The following is a 23244-nucleotide window of genomic DNA, read 5'->3' on the forward strand; positions in this document are numbered from 1 at the left end:
AAAAGAAAACACATTCATATATTTTAATTTTACCTTTTAACCTCTATACTTGATGTGCATTAAATTCTCCTTCTCGTCCACACATATATGTACACGTTAGTCTTTCATTTTACCCAAGAAATAAAATTGTGTAATTTATATGTAGGCTTTTTTATTGAAAAAAAGAATCTAGATATATATATAACTATTGATAATGTTATACTTATTTTGTAAATTATACATGCATTTGATAAAACAATTAAGTATTTTTTTTTCTTGATTTTCCTCCCATCTTAGACATGAATAGCATCGCAGACATGTAACATTGTGTTCAAACAGCTATCAAGTATTTGGAAAAGTTTTAGATGGAGAGATTGCAATTTACATTCCTGATATTAAAATATTGCACAACACTGAAGCAGTTAAGAAGCAACTACTTCCACAGCATGACGAGCTTTTCTTTTATTCTGTCTTACGGTAGCAATGAAAATATACAAACATTTTGCTAACATGTCTTTGATAAGTTAGCTGTAAAATATCTGAACTTATTTATACAACATATATATTTGCTGCTTTAACCTGCATGCTGAAATAGATTATCTGACAAGGAAAATTCATAAATTGACATGTTTATGAATGAATAATACAACAACAGTTGTGAAGTTTGCTTTGACCATGAAAACTGGAAACTGGAGTTTTTGGTCAAGAGTGCTAAACCCTGTCCCCAACTTTTGATCTCTTAATCCAACAGAAACTTGGAACTCTCATTATACAGGCAAGGAAGTGGGTATAAAAGATGGATTGGTCCAGCAATGGAAGTAGGTCATTGTAATGGATGGTAAATAAGCCCTGGCACAAGAAACCCGGTGTCAATTTTGTTGATTGTTTGGAGAAGAGGGTTGACATTTTAGCTCCTTAGTTGTGTACCTCCATAATGGTCAGGATCCAACAAGACCCTTGCGGCGAGCATAAGCAAAAATTAAGATGAAAAGAATAGCACATACTAGTCCTGAGATGATGATCACCTATTAAGCAATCCAAAACGAACATAAGCCAGATATTGCCATACATGTACACCATCAAACATGCCTTATTTTCACTGATCATTAGATGCTTAGTGCTTACCCATTTGAATAGATATCCATGGTTATGCTTCCATGAGTATGGGAGATTCATTCCAAATATCCCACAAACTAGTGCACAAATTGAGAGGCAAACTGTGCCTGAACTTAAAAACAACTCCAACTGCCACATTATACAAGAGAAGAATAAATAATATTAAAACAATTAGATTTACAGTATAGGAAAAAACCATTAGAAGAAATGAAAACCAGCCAATTAATTAAAGACTAAACAAAGAAGTCGAAAAGAGGGGTCAAAGCATACGAGTAGAACAATATAAGAATTGATGACAACTGGTATAATTCAGATCCTCTATTATTTATTGCAATCTATACTAGACAAGAATAAAGAAAGACTCAGAACATCACCTGTATCAATTGATTTCGATGGTTCTCAAGCTGCAACCACGAATTTATAGTGGACTCAGAACAAGCATTTTTTATACAACAGTCCTGGTGACTATTGATATCATCTCATGCATGTTAGGAATAAGATAGTACCTGGATATTGATGTAGTCCTCTGTGTCATCTATATATTCATGAAGCTGAAAAGAAAATTAACAGCAATTACCAGAAATTCTGAAGTAAAACAAAAAAAGCATGGAGCTTATTCCCTTTTCAAACAACAGCATATTGAGAGATAACCATGGGCTCGGCAAAGATGATTATAACCAGGTTGTGCATCAAGATGCTCTATCCTAAAATTTAAAAAGAAATGAACTTAAAAACTTGGCCTAGAAAAGGAAGAGGAAACCGGTGGATCAAGATCAATAAAATTGACTCCAACTTTGTAGATAGATCTTTAGAACAATTTGATTAGATGGACCAGACTTGTCATTGCAGTAATGATCTTGTTCATTTCTTCTGCCCATATGTGAATCAACCTATTATTTTTGAAAAATTGAAATAGAAGAATATAGACGGTGATGACATGCTGAAATGATGGACATGTAAACATAACAAAACGATTCTAATGTGTTGGGCATGCTTTTCCTTGTAAAAATACCTTACAGAATTTTGACAAAAGATGACATAAGACTGCTTTTGTGCCTTCACAAGTCCAGAAGATAATACATGCTGAAAAAAGATTATGTAACAGAATGAACAAAGGGGGAACAAACAAACATGAACCCATAAAAGGAACCCCTCAAAATTTCATTGCTGCATCCCTTGTCAATCCCAGCTTCATGTCAAACAAAATGCCACTTTAAACTCAGAGAATGCAAATGTCAAGGAAATTGAAGGAATGTGGTTATTTGATTAAGCAAAGAACAAATTTCTTCAGGGTTTTAGAATTTTTTTTTTTTTTTTTTTTTTTTTTTGGGATCTTATGCGAGATTTTTAAGGGGAAAGAGAAGAGAGCTCCATGGACTAGATTGCACCTCATAAACAGTGGATTGCAAGACCAGAGCCTGATTCTGTACGATCGAAACTCAAATCTCCTCAGACTGTCTAGTTAAAAAATCGAAGAAATACAAAGAATTTTCCTAATTCTTTTCCTCTAGATTTTGTAGACCATCTCTGGGTGCAAATCATGCTGAAATATCATGAAACAATCAAAGTGTAAAGTAAAAGACTTGCAAGTTTCAAGAAAAAGTGCATTTTTCATATTTTTTCCCTCTTTCTAACATGATTTACAATTGCTAACTTGCATTCTCATATAATTACATAGACATTTAGACTGTCGTGTCAATGAGCACTTAAACTCATGTGAGGCACACATATCTAACATCTTTAGATTTTAATTGTCATTTGACTAATTTATAATTTCAGTCCAAACCTTCATACTAAACAAACTAATATAATACAATATAATCCAAGGGTCTAATGTGTGTGCCTGTGAGTAGATTTCCTTTTCATTTTAGCATGCTGATCCTATTTTATTTTAAAGAAAAGACGCATGAATTTTTAGCCGAAAATATGCAACTCAAATGGAGGCTGTCGGAACTGCAGAAACCAAGATGCAGAAGTCAGGGTTTAGAACTTGCATCTTTACAGAACTCACATACTTCATCATGCTAACATACTTAAGGAGCCACCTTCAAATTACCTCCAGTAATATGTGGGTACCAAGAAGAAATAAAATGCATATAAAAATTTGTGGGAGTTTCTATTATTACTTCCAAGGAATGTAATCTAACATTTCTAGTTGAGAGCTCATCAAATGACCAGGAACTTTCTCTTTGATAGAAAATTTCTGCAGGTGCCTTTCTAATGATTTCAGTGATCAATGATATCCTCCCACTTGTCGCAGTTTTAGAATTTTAGGCTGCATTTGGAAGGTGCATAAAAAATCCCGAGAAGTTGGTTAAATAGAGTAATTTTGAGGGGCAAAGGGAGGGTAAAATTATTCCACCATTTTGTAGAAATAAGTTAAATAGATTAGGAGGAGAAAAGAAAGAGCATTTATGTTGTACCAATTTTAGTAAAATACCTATTATGCCTTCTAAAAAATCAGTTTAAACCATATGCTCCAATGAACGTTTGGCTATAGAGAGATGGAATAAATGGATTGAAAGGCTTGTTATTCTTCCTGATTCCTCAACCAAACACAGCCTTAATAGCTACTATTTGCTGTAGTTCTTTATCCTGCACCAACCCCTTCTCCACATATTCGACTTCCAAGCCTTACAACATTCCTTAGAATTTTGTTCTGTATTTCATCTTCTCCTTTTCTTCTTCATTTACAGCAACTCATAGTAAAATAATATAAGAAATGGTGATTCTGAACTTCTGATACACTCATAATTAATTACAAAGCTTAATCGCATGCTATTATATGTAAACCATCTAAGCTAAAAGTGGCAAGCATATTCAAAACAGAAACGTAATTTATTTCTTTTAAAAAATATTGATAAAATTTCAGCTAAAGATGTATCACGTCACATGATTTCTTGATGTAAATTGGCTCCTACCAAAACAACAATTGTAAAACATGTTTCTTGGAATAAAAAAAAACCTAGGCCCATGATATGCCAATGTTGCCATTAGACTTACACATCAAGTGACTTTCACTGAATGCCATGGACATCCGCTCACTTCATTTCCAAGATCACAAGACTATTTAGTTCTTTTAAGAGTATCAATACTGGCACCACTAAATGACAGAAAATTGGTTCATAGCTTAAATTATCTTAATAACTTAGCTATCATCGACTTCAATTAAACCATTTAATGGTCCGAAACAACCTGAGAAATCTTCATGTAGCTTATTGAGGAGTGCTCATATAGTCATATTAACACTACTAAAGCATGAAAAGATAATTGGTCCACAATAAAAAGCTTACAAATAATTGATATTTTTAAGGATATACATTGTAAAAACCCCTTAAATATATTGTTTGATAGTTTTGAGGGAAAAATAGACTGGGTAAAAATAAAAAAAACTTAATCATGCATCTATGTTTTTAATTGTGCTCCAATATCTTCCCATGTTTGTTTTCATGAATGTACATTAGTCACCCAGTCATATTGCTGAATCCTCTTTTAGGGTCTCAGACCCATTCTAGTGTTTAGCACCAATGCAACAATAGCATTCAGGAAAGACATGATGTATATTTACACCAATTAGATCAATTATGAAGAGGTGCTACCATGCAGAGCACAAAGTATTGGTGGATATGAACCATATGGACCTTACAGCAATAGATGACTGTTGATAGATGGTTCTTTTCAGACTTAATGCACACAATTATTTACAGCTCACTTGTGCATTTATTGCTAGAAAATTCCAGATTATTAGCTGTTAATTACTGTGAAGCTAGAAGTCAAAAGTCACTATGTTAGTTGAGAAGCCAGATTTAATGCACTATCTAGAATGCTCTTGTATTGGCTATTTATATGTGCAATCAGTAAATCAATGAATGCAAGCAATTCACAGCAAAAAACTTTTCCGCTACTGTCTCTTTTCCTTCCCTTCTCAGCACTATAAAAGCACAAATACAGAACAAGCACATCCCAACAGCACAATTCAGCACTGAAGATAACATATGGCATCAGAATTTCAGTTGATCTAAGAGGCTCAATATCAGCACAATTTGCACAAATCCTGCACAAGTTCTAGAAGCATAAACCCCTGCCATAACAATCAACCTTATATCCTCCAGAAAACTCATCATCATGTCTACCTACATCTCCAACCAGCAAACCATCCCCATTTTCAATGGGGAAAATTATGATTTTTGGAATGTTAAGATGAGGACTATCCTCATGTCCCGAGATTTGTGGGATATTGTGGAGAAAGGAGTCAAGAAGAATGAGTCTGAAGCTACAACCAGCACTCCAGGCACACTAGACAGCAAGGCTGAAATTGGGAGCACATCACAGGAGGAGAAGGAGAAGACTATTAAGGATCAGTGTGTCTTGCAACTCTTACAAACATCTATCACTGATGCCATCTTCCCAAGGATCATGACTGCAACAACAGCAAAGGAGGCATGGGATATCCTCCAGACTGAATTTCAAGGAAGCACCAAGGTATGTGCCATCAAACTCCAAATCTTGAGAAGGGAGTTTGAAAATCTGAAAATGAAATCTGGTGAAAGCATCAAGGATTATTTCTCTAGATTGACATAAATTGTGAATCAAATGAAAATTTATGGTGAAATAACTCCAGAAGAAAGAATTGTGTCTAAGATCTTGAATAGCCTTATAGAAAAATTTGATACTGCTGTTGATGTGATTGAAAAAACCAAAGATTTGTCTGAGTTGACTGCTGTTGAATTAATTGGTTCCTTGAAAATTCATGAAGAGAGAATTAACAGAAGGTCTGAAGGTTCCTCTGAAGAAGCATTCCAAACAAGCCACAAAAACAAATTTAACAAAAATGGGAAGAAACAAGGTGGTAAAAGTGGCTATAAATCTGGTTCCTTCAAAGAATCAGAAAAACCTAGTCCTACTTCTAAGGAGGGTGAGAAAAAGAAAAAATACCTCCATGTGGGATATGCAAAAGGACTAATCACCTAGAGAAAGACTGCTTCTTCAAGAGGAAGCCTCGGTGTCATTATTGCAAGAAGTTTGGGCATGTTGAGAGAGATTGTAGGCACAAACAAAATCAGCAAGCCCGAGCTCAAGTTTCAGAATGTCATGAGAATGAAGACCACCTATTTTATGCTTGTCAGGCTGTACACACTTTTAAAGATGATGTGTGGCTGATTGATAGTGGCTGCACTAATCACATGACCAAAAACTCTCACTGCTTCGCTAATCTAGACACTTCTATAAAAATTCCAGTTAAAATGGGTAATGGTGCAGTTGTCCAGTCAGGAAAGGGAACCATTGCCATAGAAACTAAGAAGGGCACTAAGTACATAAGGGATGTTCTGTATGTGCCAGAATTAAATCAAAATCTATTAAGTGACCCACAGATGATGCTGAATGGCTACACAGTCCACTTTGAGGACAGAATATGCAGAATTTTTGATCCATCAAAGAAGGAGATTGCTACTATTCAAATGAAAGATAAAAGCTTTCCAGTGTAGTGGTCATATTCAACTCACAAGCTCATAGAGCTCAAAGTGAGGAGACCTACTGGTTATGGCACAAAAGGATGGGGCATAGCAATGAAGAAGCCCTCCAATTATTGTTCAAGAAGCAACTAGTAAAAGACCTACCAGCCTTGCATGGAAGTAAAGGCCTTTGTGGAGCTTATCAACTAGGCAAAATGCATAGGCTTCCATTTTCCAAGGATGGGACCTGGAGATCTTCTGAAAAATTATAGCTAGTACACACTGATGTATGTGGTCCTATGAAGACTCTTTCACTTGATGGTAGTAAGTTTTTCATTTTGTTTATTGATGATCTCACAAGGATGACCTGGGTGTACTTTATGAAAGAAAGATAACAGGTTTTCATCATCTTCAGCAAGTGGAAGAACCTTGTGGAGAAGCAATGCAGTTGTTTATTGAAGGCCATCAGGAGTGATAGAGGAAAAGAGTACACCTCGACACAATTTGACAAGTTTTGTGAAGACGAAGGGATTAATTACCAGCTTACTGTTGGGTACACACCTGAACAGAATGGTATTTCAGAGAGAAAGAACAGAACCATAGTGGAAATGGCAAAATGCATGCTAGAAGAGAAAGGGCTCCCAAGGAAGTTCTGGGCAGAAGCTATATACACTGCTGTCTATCTTCACAACAGAGGCTTGATCAAGGCTATTAGGGACAAAACTCCTATTGAAGCTTGGTCAGGTTACAAACCTTCAGTTAAACATCTAAAAATCTTTGAATGTATGTGCTATATGCATGTCCCCAAGGAGAAGAGAAGCAAGCTGGATGCAAAGGAAGCAAAAGGCATCTTTGTTGGCTACAGTTCTCAGTCTAAAGGTTACAGAATATACAACCTTATGACCGAGAAGGTTGAAGTCAGCAGAGAAGATGCAGCACGGAATTGAAAGAACCAAAAAGAAGAGAGAAAGGAGGTTGTCGTTCCTAATTTTCAGCAGCAACAATGTAGCACACAGCAAATCTCACTTCTAGAAGATGATGACAATCAGGCTGGTACATCTTACACTCCCTCACAAGATTTGAGATCACCATCTTCCTCTCAACTACAAAGTGGATCATCTCCAGATTCACCGAATGCTACAGGTCCAAGGGGGAAAAGAAACATTTCAGATTTATATGGACGTCTTCCATAGGTTCAGCTTGATCCGAAATTATGTGAATCATGTCATTTGGTGATGGTTGAACCTACAAGCTATGAAGTTGCTGCACAATTTCTAGAATGGAGAGCTACAATGAAGGAAGAAATCAGAATGATCGAGAAAAACCAGACTTCGGGAACTTGTTGACAAACCAGCCCACAAGAATGCCATTGGGGTGAAATGGATTTTCAAGTCAAAGTTCAATCCAGATGGTTCCATCCTAAAGCATAAGGCTAGACTTGTTGCCAAGGGATACTCACAATAGTTTGGAGTTGATTACAATAAAACATTTGCTCCAGTTTTAAGACATGATACAATTCGTGCCATTCTTGCCCCAGCAGCTTCTAAGGAATGGAAAGTCTATCAAATGGATGTAAAGTCTGCATTCCTTAATGGTTTTCTCTAGGAGGAGATTTATATTGAGCAACCATCCGGCTTTGTGGTGGAAGGGAAGGAGCACAAAGTTCTCAAACTCAAAAAGGCTTTGTATGGCCTCAAACAGGCTCCAAGGGCCTGGTACAAAAGGATTGATGATTACTTTGCTCAAGAAGACTTTGAAAAAAGTCTAAGTGAGCATACACTTTATGTGAAGAGGCATGAGAATGGAGATGTCCTGATTCTATCGCTATATGTGGATGATTTGATCATCACAGGGAACAATCCTACTCTTATATCAACTTTCAAGAAGAATATAATGCAGAACTTTGAAATAACATATCTTGGACTCATGAATTACTTCCTCGGGATGGAAGTGCAACAAGGACCTGATGGAATTTTCATTTGCCAGAAAAAGTATGCAGAAGGATTACTGAAAAAGTTCAAGATGGAGCATTGCAATCCTGTATCTACCCCTCTTCAAGCAAATGAGAAGCTATGCAAAGATGATGGCAGCAAGAAGGCTGATGAGAAAGTGTACAGAAGCTTGATTTGGAGCTTATTGTACCTTACAGCAAGCAGACCAAACCTGATGTTTGCAGCTAGTTTCCCCTCGAGGTTCATGCAAAATCCTAGTCAACAACATTTTGCAGCAGCTAAGAGACTCCTAAGATATGTCAAGTGGACTACAAAGCACGGAATTTGGTTTCAGCCCACTAAAAATTCACAATTGGTGAGATACACAGACAGTGATTGGGCAGGTTCCCTAGATGACATTAAAAGCACTTCTGGATATGCATTTACACTTGGAAATGGAGTATTTTCATGGCTGTCACAGAAGCAAGAAACCATTGCTCAATCCAGTGCAGAAGCAGAGTATATTGCAGCATGTTCAGCAGTTAATCAAGAAATTTGGCTAAGGAAGATCATGGCTGACCTAGTTGAACCTCAAGGAGAAGCCACCACTATATTTTGTGACAACAAATCAGCAATTGCCATAGCAAAAAATCCAGTTTCTCACAGGAAGACTAAGCACATTAAACTTATCAGAGAAGCCGAAAGTGAAGGTGAAGTCAAGCTTGTTCATTGCAAGGGAGATGATCAAATTGCTGACATTTTCACCAAGGCACTACCCAAAGGCAGATTTGAGCAGCTAAGGAAAATGCTTGGAGTGATTGAGAAGAGTCCCAAGGAGGAGTGTTGAAAGATGGTCCTCTTCTCAGTTAATGCACACAATTATTTACAGCTTACTTGCACATTTATTGCTAGAAAATTCCAGATTATTAGCTGTTAATTACTGTGAGGCTAGAAGTCAAAAAGCGACCATGTTAGTTGAGAAGCTAGATTTAATGCACTATCTAGAATGCTCTTGTATTGGCTATTTATATGCACAATCAGTAAATCAATGAATGCAAGCAATTCACAGCAAAACACTTTTCCTCTACCATCTCTTTTCCTTCCCTTCTCAGCACTATGAAAGCACAAACACAGAAACAAGCACATCATAACAGCACAATTCAGCACTGAAGCTAACAATGACAAATCATTTCAGATTAAGAAACACTTAAATAAATCACATATTTCAATTAATCACTTACTGTGATCAATCTGTGCAGTGTGCCATCAATTTGAATGAAGTATGCCTGCATAGTACAGCGAAGCAATATTTAGAAATAGATCTTATGACAAGCAGAAATTTTTACTCATGCTTGCATTCTCTCATTCTTTTTCAGCACAGACTTAGAAAACTGCTTTTATGACCTCTAGTAACATTTCCATCTCCTCAACATCATTTTCATTTCCATGTATTGTTGCTGCACTCGTCCTGCTTGCTCTAGATATCTTTGAGCCTATTGTCGGTGAACCAGGGAACCAGCTGGGAGCACCAGAACAACTGATACGGGAGGATGCTCCAGCCAATTTTCTTGACAGGCAAAGATCTGCCATATCATCATCATCATCCAGTAATTGTTCAAGCTCATCTCTTACCTGACAAAGGCAGTAAACTTGGCGATAACGCAACAGACAGAAGCAAGGAAGATGAAATTCAGACAACTTTACTAAGGAAAACATACAAAAGCATCATAATGAGCACAGTCAGCCATTGTACATCATAATCAAAGAAATATTATGCTTGAGGACTTCTTCATAAGATTTATTTCCAAGGAAAGAAGCAAATATCAAGTTGCTAAACTCAAATAGCTCAAATTTTGAAATTCATGTATTGCACTGCTCAACAGAATACACATGTACATAAATATTTGTGCATACAGATATATGTGCATGTGTGAGTATAACTTAAACCCTTATCCAAGCCTTTTTGGGGTCAGCTAGATAGATGGGACCCTCATTATCATAGTTCTTATCAGTATCAACCTCTAAGTGAATATCCTAAACCAACAACTTACAATACAAGTTGCCACGAGCCCACCAAAGGACAGGCCAAGAAAGCCAAATCGAATAAAATTATTTTGAAATCCAAGTTCAAGAGTTTGGAGCTTTCCTTTCTGATTTTGGATTTCGAATGGCTGGCTTAATCTCTTTTCTAGTCTGAAACTCATCTTGAATTATGGACATCAATCATGCTTAGGCAGAATTTTGATTGAGAATAAAATTGCTTGTGTTAAATGCATAGATTTAGAGGTTTCCTATCCTTTGATAGAAGTTGCTGGTTTTAAATAAAATTTTTGCTGGTGGATTTTAGATGATTTTTGCACCTTCTTGCTCTGATCTCTTGGATTGATTCATTTGGTGGGGCACAGGGCGGGAGGGGGGGCAGTTTGAGGTGGTGGAAATGCATGTTGCCTTATCAACATTCCTCAGCCGACAAAAGACCTCATGAGCATTGGGATTGGTTTATTAGACAATGTTGGTAAGAAATGACAGATGGGTGGAGTCCTGCTGCATTGTTCAGGTAATAATATAGATAAGCAATGATAAGACAACCCAAATCCTCCCTTCTAGCGACATCAACAATGTTATACAATGTAGATATTTATACAACCACAAACAGATGTAGCAAAAACTGTCTTTTCATCTATAGCAGAATACCAAGAAGCGGTTACTAGTTTAAATCAGAAGGAACGAACATGCTAAAATGGAATACTGCACCTTTTGAACCCGAGCAGTCAATCTAGTCATTGCACTCTTCAGCTTCCGAACTCTGTCCAAGTTACGGCTGCTAATCTGCAAATTATGGCTGCAAATGATAATCAATTCCCCCAAGAGAAGAAATGACATTTAATTGGGAAGTAAGCAGTACATAGTGAATGAAAGAAAAACTGGATAAAACAAGGCAAAGAGAATAGCAATTGAGTCTGCAATTCTTTATTATAAAGTGTTCCACAAACAAATGGTTGACCTCACACTATACTGAGGTGTCATATATTAAATGAAGTATACAAATAGGAATTTACAGTTTAATATACAATAAGAACTTGCAGGCATGATGTTCAGTTGATAAACCATATAAATTTTCCATTTCCATGATAAAACAAACTGCTACATTTTAGCCTCCATGACACAATTTTTCAAAGCAATCAAGTAGACTGTATGAGGATGTGTGGCTGAGGAAAAGTGAACCCTCATGAGTATCTGGATAGGTAGATTACTGACATATTCATTTAAAAACAGAAAAGGATGGACCATAGAGATGCAAGTTTCTTCTCACCTTGGCAGTCAGTTCATCTAATGCTGGGTATGCAGCAGTCTCAAGTTCCGTGGTCTGTGCACCAAGAAAGCTGCAAATTGCTTCCAGAGCAACTTCAAGGGCCCGAAATTCAAATGGAGACACTATATTGCATTAAAATCAGGACGACAAGAGATTAAGCAAAAAGTAGTAGTATATCCAGAGAAAGGAATCAGAACTGGACAAGCATTTTTGACTTTCTAAGATATTCAATTCTTCAGAAAATGTACCTTAAATGTAGAGTAAAAAATATGTTAGGACTAGAAATTCATACTGCAGATTAATCAGGTTTTACAGTAGCCAGAATTAACAAGCCCCGTCCATCCTATCAGAATTTTATGAAAGACACATTGGCTCTTTGCTCACTCATAATTCTATCAAGTATCAATTACTAATTCTGAACTACAACAGCCAGATGCAGCCTCGACGTAGATGTCGGGTCGCATAAGTCGAAATCTAGAAGCACAAGTCTCAATAGGAAGTATTGTTAATACTTAATAGAATGCTTATAAGTGTTCTGCTTGATCCTTGCTAGGGATTTCAATGATGTTTAGAAAAAGAAACGGATTTTGGTGGTTGGATCTACAACAGATTTACTTTTCAGTATAGAATTGCAGATTTTATAGAAATGACAGTATTAGAATTTAGAACAGGCTTGTTGGGACTACTAATGTCCTTTAATGGCATAGATGAGTTTATGAATTATGATTACAGATTATTATGATAAAACTTACGTCTGACACTATATTCTAATTTAGATCAATAGAGAAGGAGAATAAAATGGAGCTTTGAAGCTAATGTGTAGATATGTAGGAGTTTCTTCTCTTAATATAGACATGCAGTTAATTGCCCGTTAATGTCACTATAAGAATACCGTTGTTTCATACTTCTTTCTGGCAAATGTTAAAATACGAAACATCAAGCCCTGCCTTGTTCCCACAGGAGCCAAGAGGAAAAGCAGAAAGTTTGGCCAGATGGTGTTGATTGCATTCACTTAACCCCAGCATCTGTCAAACTGACTCTAATAGCCCATTTCAGGGCACACCCAATTGAATCGGTGTGGAACTGGGTCGGTTGGGCAGGTTCATTCAGGACATGGTTCAAACCAACCCAAACCACTTTGAATCATCAAGCAGCACTACCTAGTTTTGCTTGGTATGACTTGATTCAAGTCGGCTTAAGGCATCTCCTTACCAAAAAGAGAGGAGAATGCCATAGGATGCCAGCCTCTCTTTTTTCAAAAATCATGAAGAGAAGGGTGAGATTTCTGAAGAAAATTAGGGAAGAAGAGAGTTTTGTTAGTTTTGCCCCCAAATCCAAGCCAAATTAGGAATAATCCCCTCCCTGATCCTCATTCTCCCCTTTTTCTTTAACATTTTTATGATTAAAATAAGCCAAAAATGGAAAAATCAAGGCAAAGGCAAATCATACCAGAATTTTGTATGTTCCCATGATTTCATGGTATGTTGTGGATCTAAGAGTGAAGAAAAACATGAGCTTTGTTCATCATATATTTTTTTAAATTAAAAATATATTTGAGTTTAAAAATAATAACGAACAAAATAATATTCAAAAATTTAAAAAATGATAGCATATTTGGCTATGTGCATGTCACTTGCTATCTTATTTTAACAATAGTTTATTTAAATTTAGGCATGGTTATGACTCCCCGAACCTAAAGTCAAATTTAAATGAATTTTAAAAATAAGTGGCGATTAAGATATATCCATAAGCTAAAAAAAAAGGTATATAGTAACCTTGATAGGGTTCTCTAGTAGCTCAAATTAAAATTAATTTTTCTGTTATTTTAAATTAAATATTATCTTTATTTATAAATAACTAAAAATGTTTAAAATTTAAATATTATCCTTATTTTTTGCATTAGGATGTAAATTATCTAATTTTTTAATATTTATAAATTAAATAATCATTAAGTTAACTATAAATCATGAAAATATGGAAACTTGTAGGGGTAATTGGGACATATTTTCTAGGACAATATGCATAGTTTGACATAATTTTATAAGATGTCATATTTGTTAAATAAAACAAATTAAAAAGGTCACTAATTTATTTAGAAACATGTAAAATTTTATTATTTTTAAAAGTGGAAATCCACTTCATATAATTTATGCTGATGAATGAGATGGTTTATATCATGTGTTGATCAAACTCACAAAAATGAATTTAGGAAAAACGATAATCTAGCAATATTGGAGATGCAAACAATATGATTCATAGTGGATGTTGTGGGGGTGAGGCAATAAGATTGAAGTTGTATCTGATTGATGGTTACCTTGATATAACTGTATGTAAAAATGTCCATGAAAGATCCTGTTGTAATGTAAGAGAGAGGGCATCATTAGTCCCATATTGATTATGAGTCAAGAGGGACTCTTGGCTCATATAAGAAGGGATCACCCTTTTCATGTGAGGTATCTTTTGGATTGAAATCTTAAGGGACAAAATCATGAGGTCTATGGGATAGAGCGGATAATATCTTACATGTTGAGCCATGAGTCCTTAATCGCAACAGTGGTGCGTCAGGTAGGGGACCATCCCTGCAACTGCGGGGCTCCCGTCTGCACACAGATTATGATAAAAATGAAAAGGGCACCTCCCATCCATATATAGACTCTTTCTTTACTAGGGGGCTGTGGTAAAAATAAGGAGGGCACCTCTCATCCATACACAACAGACTCCCCCTTTATTGAGGGGCTATAGTAAAAATAAGGAGGGCACCTCTTATCCGTACACAGACTTTTCCTTGACTGGGCGGCTATATTGTGGTGTAAGAGGGAGCGCATCATTAGTCTCATATGATTGTGAGTCAAGGAAGACTCTTGGCTTAAATAGAAAGGGATCATCCTTTCCACATGAGGTGCCTTTTGAATTGAAATCCAGAAGGACAAAACCGTGAGGCCTATGGGGCAAAGTGGATAATATCTCATATGCCAAACCATGAGTCCTTGATCCCAACAGATCCAAAAACTAATAAAGAAATACTTTCATGACTTCAAGAAGGGCAGCAAATGTATAGAGAAACAAGCAGAGATTGATCCTCAAATAATTGAACCACCACCATATCGCTCCAAGGATCCACAAGACTATAAAGTGTTGAAACCAGATGAAATGTAGGAGGCCTAGATTCAAGTTTCCTTACAAGACAATCTAAATGATCAGTGGCAAAGGGAGGAGGTTGCAAGGCACAAGGTATAGTTTGGGCCCTCATACCAAGAGGGTTCTGATTCCTAGTCTACCAAGGCAAGTCTAGGCTATAGGAGACAATCAATGAGAGAGGTTGTTAGTAATAGTGGCAACCAGATAGGATCTATAATTGGGACTTTTACCAGCAAGATAAGAAACAAGCATAGGATGTACCAACAAAGACCACCATTCATGACTTAGATCCATGTCTTCTCAGGTAAAGACTCAAAATAGCAGAGATTGATTCTATGCTCATCAAGGATAAGAAAAAAGATGTGAAGAGCTATTATTTTTGGTTCCACTACATCCATAGCCCTACCAATGCTGCAGATAATACCTATTATGATTCAGCTATTAGCTCCATATAGAAAGCTGATCAAGGTATGGATCCTCTAGGGCCAAAGGATGTCTATGTGAGCTACTTGATGGTAACAAAGATGAGCTAGAGAGATGGATAGTCTCCTATTAGACCAAGTAGGACACAGTGTGAAATTGATGCATGATGGTCAGACGAGACCCAGCATGCAAAGCATTATCAATTTTTTGATATATTGAGACAAGAAGATATTCTTTTATAAGCTAGTTGATGCTTGGCACAAGGCACACAACTCCCAGTACATCTTGAGCTTGATGGAGCAGGTAACTGATCAGATACTATAAGAGCATATCATACAGGTGGTTACTGATGAAGGACATAGTACAAGGTTGTTGGGGATATTTTGATGATCAAGAGGCCGTATATTTTATGATCCACATATTGCCTATTACATGGACCTATGTTAATGGACAATGCTAAAATCTACAAGGTGAAGTAGGTGGCAGATAGATAATATGTAGCCCCACAGTCACATTTTGATCGAGAGTCAATATGTTCTCCATTTTAGCCCCTGATTTGGCTATAACAAGATGATTAGGTCCTCCATCAAACAAGATTCCTTGAAGCAAATGTGAAGTAAAGCAAACTAGATCTTCTCTCAAGCAGAAAATACAAATAGTTTTCTCTTTCTAACCTAAAAGATCAATTCTTGATATACATCTTCATCTACATCACCATTGAGGAATACAACTCATCAACTAATGTAACTTGGAAAGGCTAGCCAGAAGGTCATTTATTGGGGTCAAGGTTTGCCATACCGTGCCGAACCGGCCGGTACACCCCATCTCGTACCGGACCGGCGGAGAACCGGCACGATTCGGTCAATAAAATCGGTACACCGGCGGTACCGAAGGAAAAAGAACGGAAAGTAAGAAAGAGAGAGAGAGGGGAGGGGAGGGAGGAAAGTGGGAGCCGCCGGAGGCCGGCGGTGGCCGGCTGCGGCCGTCGGAGGGCTTCCGAGCCCCGTATCGTCCGATAGAGCTTTCAAGAAAGCAAAAGAGAGAGAGAGAGCGCTCGGAGGGGGGTGGAGAACCTACCGGACGGACGGTGCCTCCGTTGCGAGGCTCCCGGTGGCTGGCGAGCCGACGCCGATGGCCTGAGGGCGATCGAGCGGGCGGAGCCCGAGGGTGGTCGAGCGGGCGGAGCCCCTCCGCGGCTCCGCCCCCTTCTTCTTTTTCGAAACAGACGACGTCTGTTTCAATTTTTTCTTTTTTTTATTTTAAACTTATGAAGTCGGCAACTGGGTTGCCGACTTAAGAATTTTTTTAAAAAAAATAAAAATCGTGAAGCCGGCAAATCGTTTGCTGACTTCACTTAAAACCATGTTTTTTAAAAAAATTTGCGAAACAGGGGTGATGCCCCTGTTTCACGCCTGCGGCGCCGCGCGCGTGGACTGCGCCCTCCGACGGCCACGACGGCTAGTCGGAGGCCGTCCGGCGGCCCCGCCAGCTCCTTCCCCTCCCTTTTTTTTTTCTTCCCCTTTCTCTCTCTCTCTATTTCTCTCTATTTCTCTCTTTTTTTCTTCCGATTCGGATTGTCGGTTTGGTACGGTATGAAACCATACCGAACCGTACCACTGACCGACCGAAACGGCCGATGGTACAGGTTCAACATACCTTGATTGGGGTCCTAGGACCTAGTCAAGTACCCAAAACCTCCTCCACACACCTAATGTGAGATTAAACACATGCTTGCATGTGTCCTCACATGCGGCCATTTAATCCCTAGCATCCTTGCTAGAAAAGACCAAATCACAAACATCATTACTGGCTTGTAGCTACCACAGAAGGACCAATGCTGCAATGTCCCCAGCTATATATAGGTCATGGGCTAGATCATCTCTAATATCATTTCTAGCAACCTAGGGCCTCACTTAGAAATGCTAGCCAAAATGTTATTAATTGGGGTCCTTGCCTTGCATAGGTACCCAAGATGGTAAGATCTCACTAACGCACACCCTACACTGGACTAAACATACATGCACATGGGTCCTCATAGTATTGGCTATATGAGATTGATAAAAAGTCAACAAATGAATTATTAAGACCAATCCCATGACTATTGGACCTTCCCTATGAGCACAAAGAATATTAAGACAAAAGCACAAGAGTAAGCTACACAAGGAAATAAAACTTCACATTTTCCCCAAGAATTAACTTTCAAATACATTATTTACATAGACCATGTTTTACTGAGCAATCCCTAGCTATAAAAGGAGTCCAACTCAAGGCATGTTCAGCATCAATTTCATTTCTTATTTTTTTATTTTTAGAAACAAAATTATAGAAATTGAGATAAAAAACATGTTTGGTACTATTGTTTTCATTTTCTATTATTAAAAGCCTTAAAAGCCGCTCTCATTATTTTTAGAAAAATGAAAGTAAGAAATTCTTACTTTCAATATTTTCTAAAATAAGATACTCATGTTTTTACTACCACTACCAACACTGCCTCCCCAACTACTACCGCCACCACTACTATCATTATTGCCGCCATTTCAATCCTGCTACTACGACTGCCATAATCATACCACCACCACCACTGTCACCACCTTTGCAACATCGCCTATGCCTCCACCACCTCCACTATTGTGGCCGCTAGCACTATCATCGCTACCTCCACCATACTACCACCATCATTATCACCTCTATTACATCATTTGGTGCCCTTGCCACCATCGTTGTCGCCACTACCACCATAATCATTGTAGCACCCACCACACTCCATCATTGCCATCGCTGCTATACCACCACCAGACTTACCACCAACACCACCTTGACCGCAATGCCAGCATTCCAAGGATATTGTCTCCACCACCATTGCCATGTCTATTTTTAAATAATTGACAATATCAAGCATGTCTATATTTTTAAAAATAAAAAAAAAATTTCTAATTTTCTATTTATGAAAATAAAAAAATAAAATGTTGCCAAACGATACGTATACTTAAACTTTCTACAGATTGTACCATGGCAAAACTTAAACATTAACCTAGAACACCATGACATCAAAAACTTCCTCATAATTACAAATCTCCCAATAGAAATGATCTTAAAAATATGATGCATAATATGTCCCTTTAGACTTTCTAACGACTTTCTAAAATAGACCATCAAAGTTTTTTTTTTTTGGAAATTACAATCGGATCAAGCAAATCATCCTCACTTGCAATGGGTTGGCTATATATTTATAAAAAGGAAACTTCTATGATGGAGTCTCAACCAGCACCAACCCTTGAATTCCTAGCCAAGGCAACTTCAATAGGCACTTTACCAGACCCGAAAGGCCGTAGGCAATAAGGGAACACTGAAATATGAACATGGAATTGCATACTAGGAAGAGGGTAATGTTACATCAATTAGTATCAAGCTAAATAGTTAAGTGAGAAGAATTGAAGGAACAAAATGCAAGAGAAGGGTGCTATCATTGTGGACTCTACCATGAACAAACTTAAAAAAATGCTTTGCTTTTCTTTTTTATAAAATTCTTACTTCAGCAATATCCTACAAATTCTTATGCAATACGAACTGTGTCCATCTAGCACTCAGGACCACAAATGGTCAGAGCTATCCACGAACAGCATAAGATCAATAGGTGATATGCTTCTTTGGGCTTCGTTCAGCTAAGAACAGATCTAGCTCAGAAAACTCCAAATCTTGGATCATGAACACGCTACGCTTGAACATCTTGCAAAAATAAATAGAAGCATGACTGAGCTCAATAAGAAGATCAGATCAGCAGATGAGCTAAGCTTGAACATCTTTGTTGAGCTCTATTTGAGCTCAAGCTGAACTTGATCAGACATTCTATATGGCGACCTAAGCCTAAGAAGCCTGTGACTAAGCTTGGGTTGACTTGTTTGCACCTACTAGCATCTATCTTCCTACTTCAAGCAACCTAAAACAAGACTATTATAAATTTCTATGATCCTATATCTGATGACAAATACCAACATTTCCTTCCAGGGAAGATTACAAGGACAACCCGCCCCCACAACTTTGGGCCAATCTCAAAGACACCCCTCGACTTTAAAAAGTTTCAAATAAGTCCCTCAAGTTGGCAAACTATTCCAAACTAGTGCTTCGACTCCTTGATCAATGGACCATGTTTGCTGACGAAAATAACCTCTCCCTCCTTTAGCCCATTCCAACTTTAAGATCTATGCAGGTGGATGAATAATCTAGATCACTCAAATGGTCAGTTTGAGATCTATGCAGGTGAATGAATATCTGTATCATTCATGCTGTTGCTTTAAGCTTTGAGCAGGCAAATAATATTTTTATTTCTTTGATATTGGAGCAAGTGGATGAATAATCCAATCATCCATTGATTGCTATGAGATCTATGTACGTGGATCTCAAAGTGCTCCAAACTCTTTTATTCATCCACCTGCACAAACCTCAACATCAAGTGCATGACCAGGATCATCCATCCACCTATATAAATCTCAAAGCGATTAGTTGATGATCTAGATTATTAACCACCAACACAATCTCAAAGCAGATGTATGGATGATCAAGATTATTCACCTTTCTACATAGATCCCAAAGAAATTAGTGAATGATTAGGATATTCATCCACTTTCACAAATCTCAAAGCAACCGAGGATGATCCAGATATTCATCTGCTCATGTAGATCTTAATGCAATCACGGATGATCCAAATATTCATCTGCTTGCATAGATCTTAAAGCAACCATGAACGATCCACATATTCATTCGCCTGCATTAATATCAAAGCAACCATGGTTGATCCAAATATCCATCCGCCTGCATAGATCTCAAATGAACTATAGATGATCCAAATGTACATCTGCCTGCATGGATCCTAAAGCAATTAGTAGATGATTAGGATCATTCTTCACTTATACAGATTTCAAAGAAATAATGGATGATCTAGATATTCATTTGCTTGCACAAATCTCAAAACGATCGTGGATGATCCACTGATTGTTTTGATATCTATGCAAGCAAAGGAGCATTTGGATTATCTGTGGTTGCTTTGAGATCTATGCAAATAAATGAATATCTAGATCATCCATGGTTGCATCAAGATCTATGTGGATAGGTAAATAATCATGATCAACCATTGATCGCTTTGAGATCTATACAAGTGAATGAACATTTGGATCATTTATGGTTGCTTTGAATCTATGTACATAGATGAATATCCGAATGATCCATTGTTGCTTGGAGAACTGTGCAAGAGGATGAATATTTAGATCCATGGTTGCTTTGAGATCTATGTAGATAGATGAATATCTAGATCATCCATGATTGCCTTGATATCTATGCAGGAGGATGGATATATGGATCATTCATGGTCGCTTTGAGATTTATATAGGCAGATGAATGTTTGGATCATCCATAGTTGCTTTGAGATCTATGCAGGCTAGATCATTTGTGGTTGCTTTGAGATCTATGCAGATGAATGTATAGTCCTGATCATCCATTGATTGCTTTGATATCTGTGCAGAATGATGAAGAATATGGATCATCCATGTGGTCGCCTTGAGATTTATGTAGATGGATAAATAAGCTAGATCATCCATGAGGTTGCTTTGAGATCTATATAGGTGGATAAATTAAGGAGTTTGCAGCCCCTTGAGATTTGTGCAATGGATGATCCAACGGTTGTTCACATGAAGTAAGGTGATTCCTTGTACCACTATGCAATGGGTGATCCAGCATTGGATCCTTTTATGATACAAAGGATGGCTTAGTCACAATACAATTTTATGACAATAAGACTAGTTTGGAACGGTTTGTAAACATGAGGGTGTTTGAAACTTTTAAAGCCAAGGGATTGTCTTTGACATTGGCCTAAAGTTGAGGGGTGTTCTTGTAATTTTCCTTCTTTTTATTTATGTCCTATCCTAAAAGTGTTAAAACAATCAATAGGCTGCATTTTGATCAATGTAACATTTGATATTTTGGCCTTAGTCTACCAAAAGGTAGTTAAAAATGGTGTATTACATTATGACGGCGCATTTAATTGTGACATTCATCGAACTCACTATATTGTCAGCCTATAGATTGACCATCCTGTTTATTTTCTAGAAGGTCTTTGATGAGGCTCAGAACATATGTGAACTAACAGGTACAATCGTGAGTCATATACCTTGTATTTAGCTGGATTTCTAATGATGAGATGAAGAAAGAGAGGGAAACAGAAGAGGCAAAATGTAGAGGATTTTTCCAGATAAGCAAGTGTTAGATGAATATTTATAATCAATGCAAGCAGAGTTATTTGACAAGGAATGGAAGCATGTACAACATACCATCTTCTTCTGCAGCTTCCTCATGTTGCCCACTCAAGTTTTCTCTCCCATCCTCATGCACTTGGTGAACATTTGCAGGGGGTAAGTGATTGCGAAGCTCTTCAACTATTGGAATAACATTTTCATCCATTGGATCCCTAAGTAACACCTAATGCCAAAAACATCAGACTTAAAATTCTACAGTAAAAAGTCGTCAGACAAAAGTTATGCATTGAATTTTTCTAAAAGAAGAAAAAAAACCATCTTTTCTCCTGTTCAGCTATGCAGTTCAAAATTTGCCCCATATTAAATAGATAAAGCTTGTTACTTAAGGTTTAAGCTTGTTCTCTCTTTTATTTTTCCTAGCAACAAGTTGATGTTTTTCAGTAATTATAAAGGAGAAGTTTAGCATAGTAAGTACCAAACAACAACTCCTGGAACTGAAAAGAACTTCTTTTACATTACAGCAATGTTTACTCAAGAAAAAAAGTTAAGTTATAGCTATAAAAATGCAAAGTTAAATAAATGGAATTTTTAAATTAGCGTAAAAGAGGAAGCTTCAATTATACCTCTTCTGCAGTGATTATTGCCTTGATGTGCTGGTTCCATAAATATAAAAGCAACCGAACCGAATTAGCAACCCAGAGGAACCTAAAAAATTCCCCAGAAAATCCAATGGAATAACAATTAACAGAATTCAGTACAAGAATCACCTCAAGATTGAGAACAATGGCCCTCTCCCGTCCCAAGATGGTGGAAGGGTACGAGAGGAGAGGATCCAAGATCCTCAGGTCCCGAGCATGGATCTGAGCCCGGTGCATGATCGCATACTTGTCGACATCCAGAATCGTCCCTTTCCCGGTGCAATCCAACAGCATCCAGCTCCCCGACACCGCCGTCTTCTTCTTGAGCGCGCTCTGCTCATCTGCCACAGCGACCGCCGCATCGTCCCGAGCCATCTCCCCGCCGGCCGGAGCTCACATCTCCGCCCTCCCGGTCCTATATACAATTCCGAGTGTTTCTTCTCGCCGGCGTCGCTCCCGGAGAAGGGGAGAGGTTCACATCGCTGGAAACCCTAGGTCCGAACTGGAGACGAATTGGGGGAAATTCTTTCATGCTGATCACGAAATGGAGAGGTATCCGGGGAATTCTTTCTCGCCGAGAATGGCATGGGGCAGTGGGGATCGGAAGGCCGTGGACGGGGATTTTTTTTTTGCATGTTCGATCCACAGATCTCAGAAATTGCGAGGTATAATCTAACAAATAACACCTTCATTGAGATAAACACTGGCAGTTGCACCTGCATGAGTTCTCACCATATATATACATATAGTACAGCATTCGAAGAACATGCACTCCAGGTGTTAAATAAACTAATTATTTAAATGCTTTCATCACACCAGCATAACTTTCATCACTTATTAGTTATCAAGGCTTGTCTTATTAGTATCATTACTATTATGTCCTGATGTCCTCACTTCTTTTAAATGCATTGGATCTTCTCATTACATCAAGATTTCAATGGCATTTGCCATTCCATTGTAACAGACACCAACTGAATCAGTTACCGACTGCTATAATGGTTACAATAG

At 37.7% G+C, this 23244-nt stretch overlaps 1 protein-coding gene across 2 annotated transcripts; it reads right to left on the reverse strand.

The window, feature by feature from the left end:
* Positions 1–401: 401 nt before the first annotated feature.
* LOC105042174 (magnesium transporter MRS2-I) lies at positions 402–22956 on the reverse strand. 2 transcript variants are annotated; one of them, XM_073253695.1, is made up of 11 exons: positions 22366–22956; positions 22222–22251; positions 21674–21821; positions 11793–11884; positions 11234–11308; positions 9884–10111; positions 9721–9765; positions 1602–1646; positions 1470–1499; positions 1105–1224; positions 402–1004 (listed from the first exon to the last, which is right to left on the reverse strand). In XM_073253695.1, exons 1-11 carry the CDS (start codon positions 22609–22611, stop codon positions 918–920), a joined length of 1146 nt encoding a protein of 381 aa, XP_073109796.1. In that variant the 5' UTR covers positions 22612–22956; the 3' UTR covers positions 402–917. The 2 variants fall into 2 exon arrangements, with proteins under 2 accessions (XP_073109796.1, XP_010917591.2); XM_010919289.4 differs by having other exon boundaries at positions 11793–11914; positions 22366–22955.
* Positions 22957–23244: the final 288 nt, after the last annotated feature.

The sequence above is a fragment of the Elaeis guineensis genome, chromosome 3 (assembly GCF_000442705.2).
Source record: "Elaeis guineensis isolate ETL-2024a chromosome 3, EG11, whole genome shotgun sequence".
Lineage (NCBI taxonomy): Eukaryota > Viridiplantae > Streptophyta > Magnoliopsida > Arecales > Arecaceae > Elaeis > Elaeis guineensis.

What these genes read in the sequence shown, in the direction of transcription:
- LOC105042174 (XM_010919289.4), bottom strand. Translation starts at nt 22,611, where the DNA reads ATGGCTCGGGACGATGCGGCGGTCGCTGTGGCAGATGAGCAGAGCGCG. An exon ending in AGGACTACATCAATATCCAG is followed by an intron (nt 1,500 to 1,601) that starts GTACTATCTTAT and finishes TCGTGGTTGCAG; the next exon opens with CTTGAGAACCATCGAAATCA. An exon ending in ATGGATATCTATTCAAATGG is followed by an intron (nt 1,005 to 1,104) that starts GTAAGCACTAAG and finishes ATTGCTTAATAG; the next exon opens with GTGATCATCATCTCAGGACT.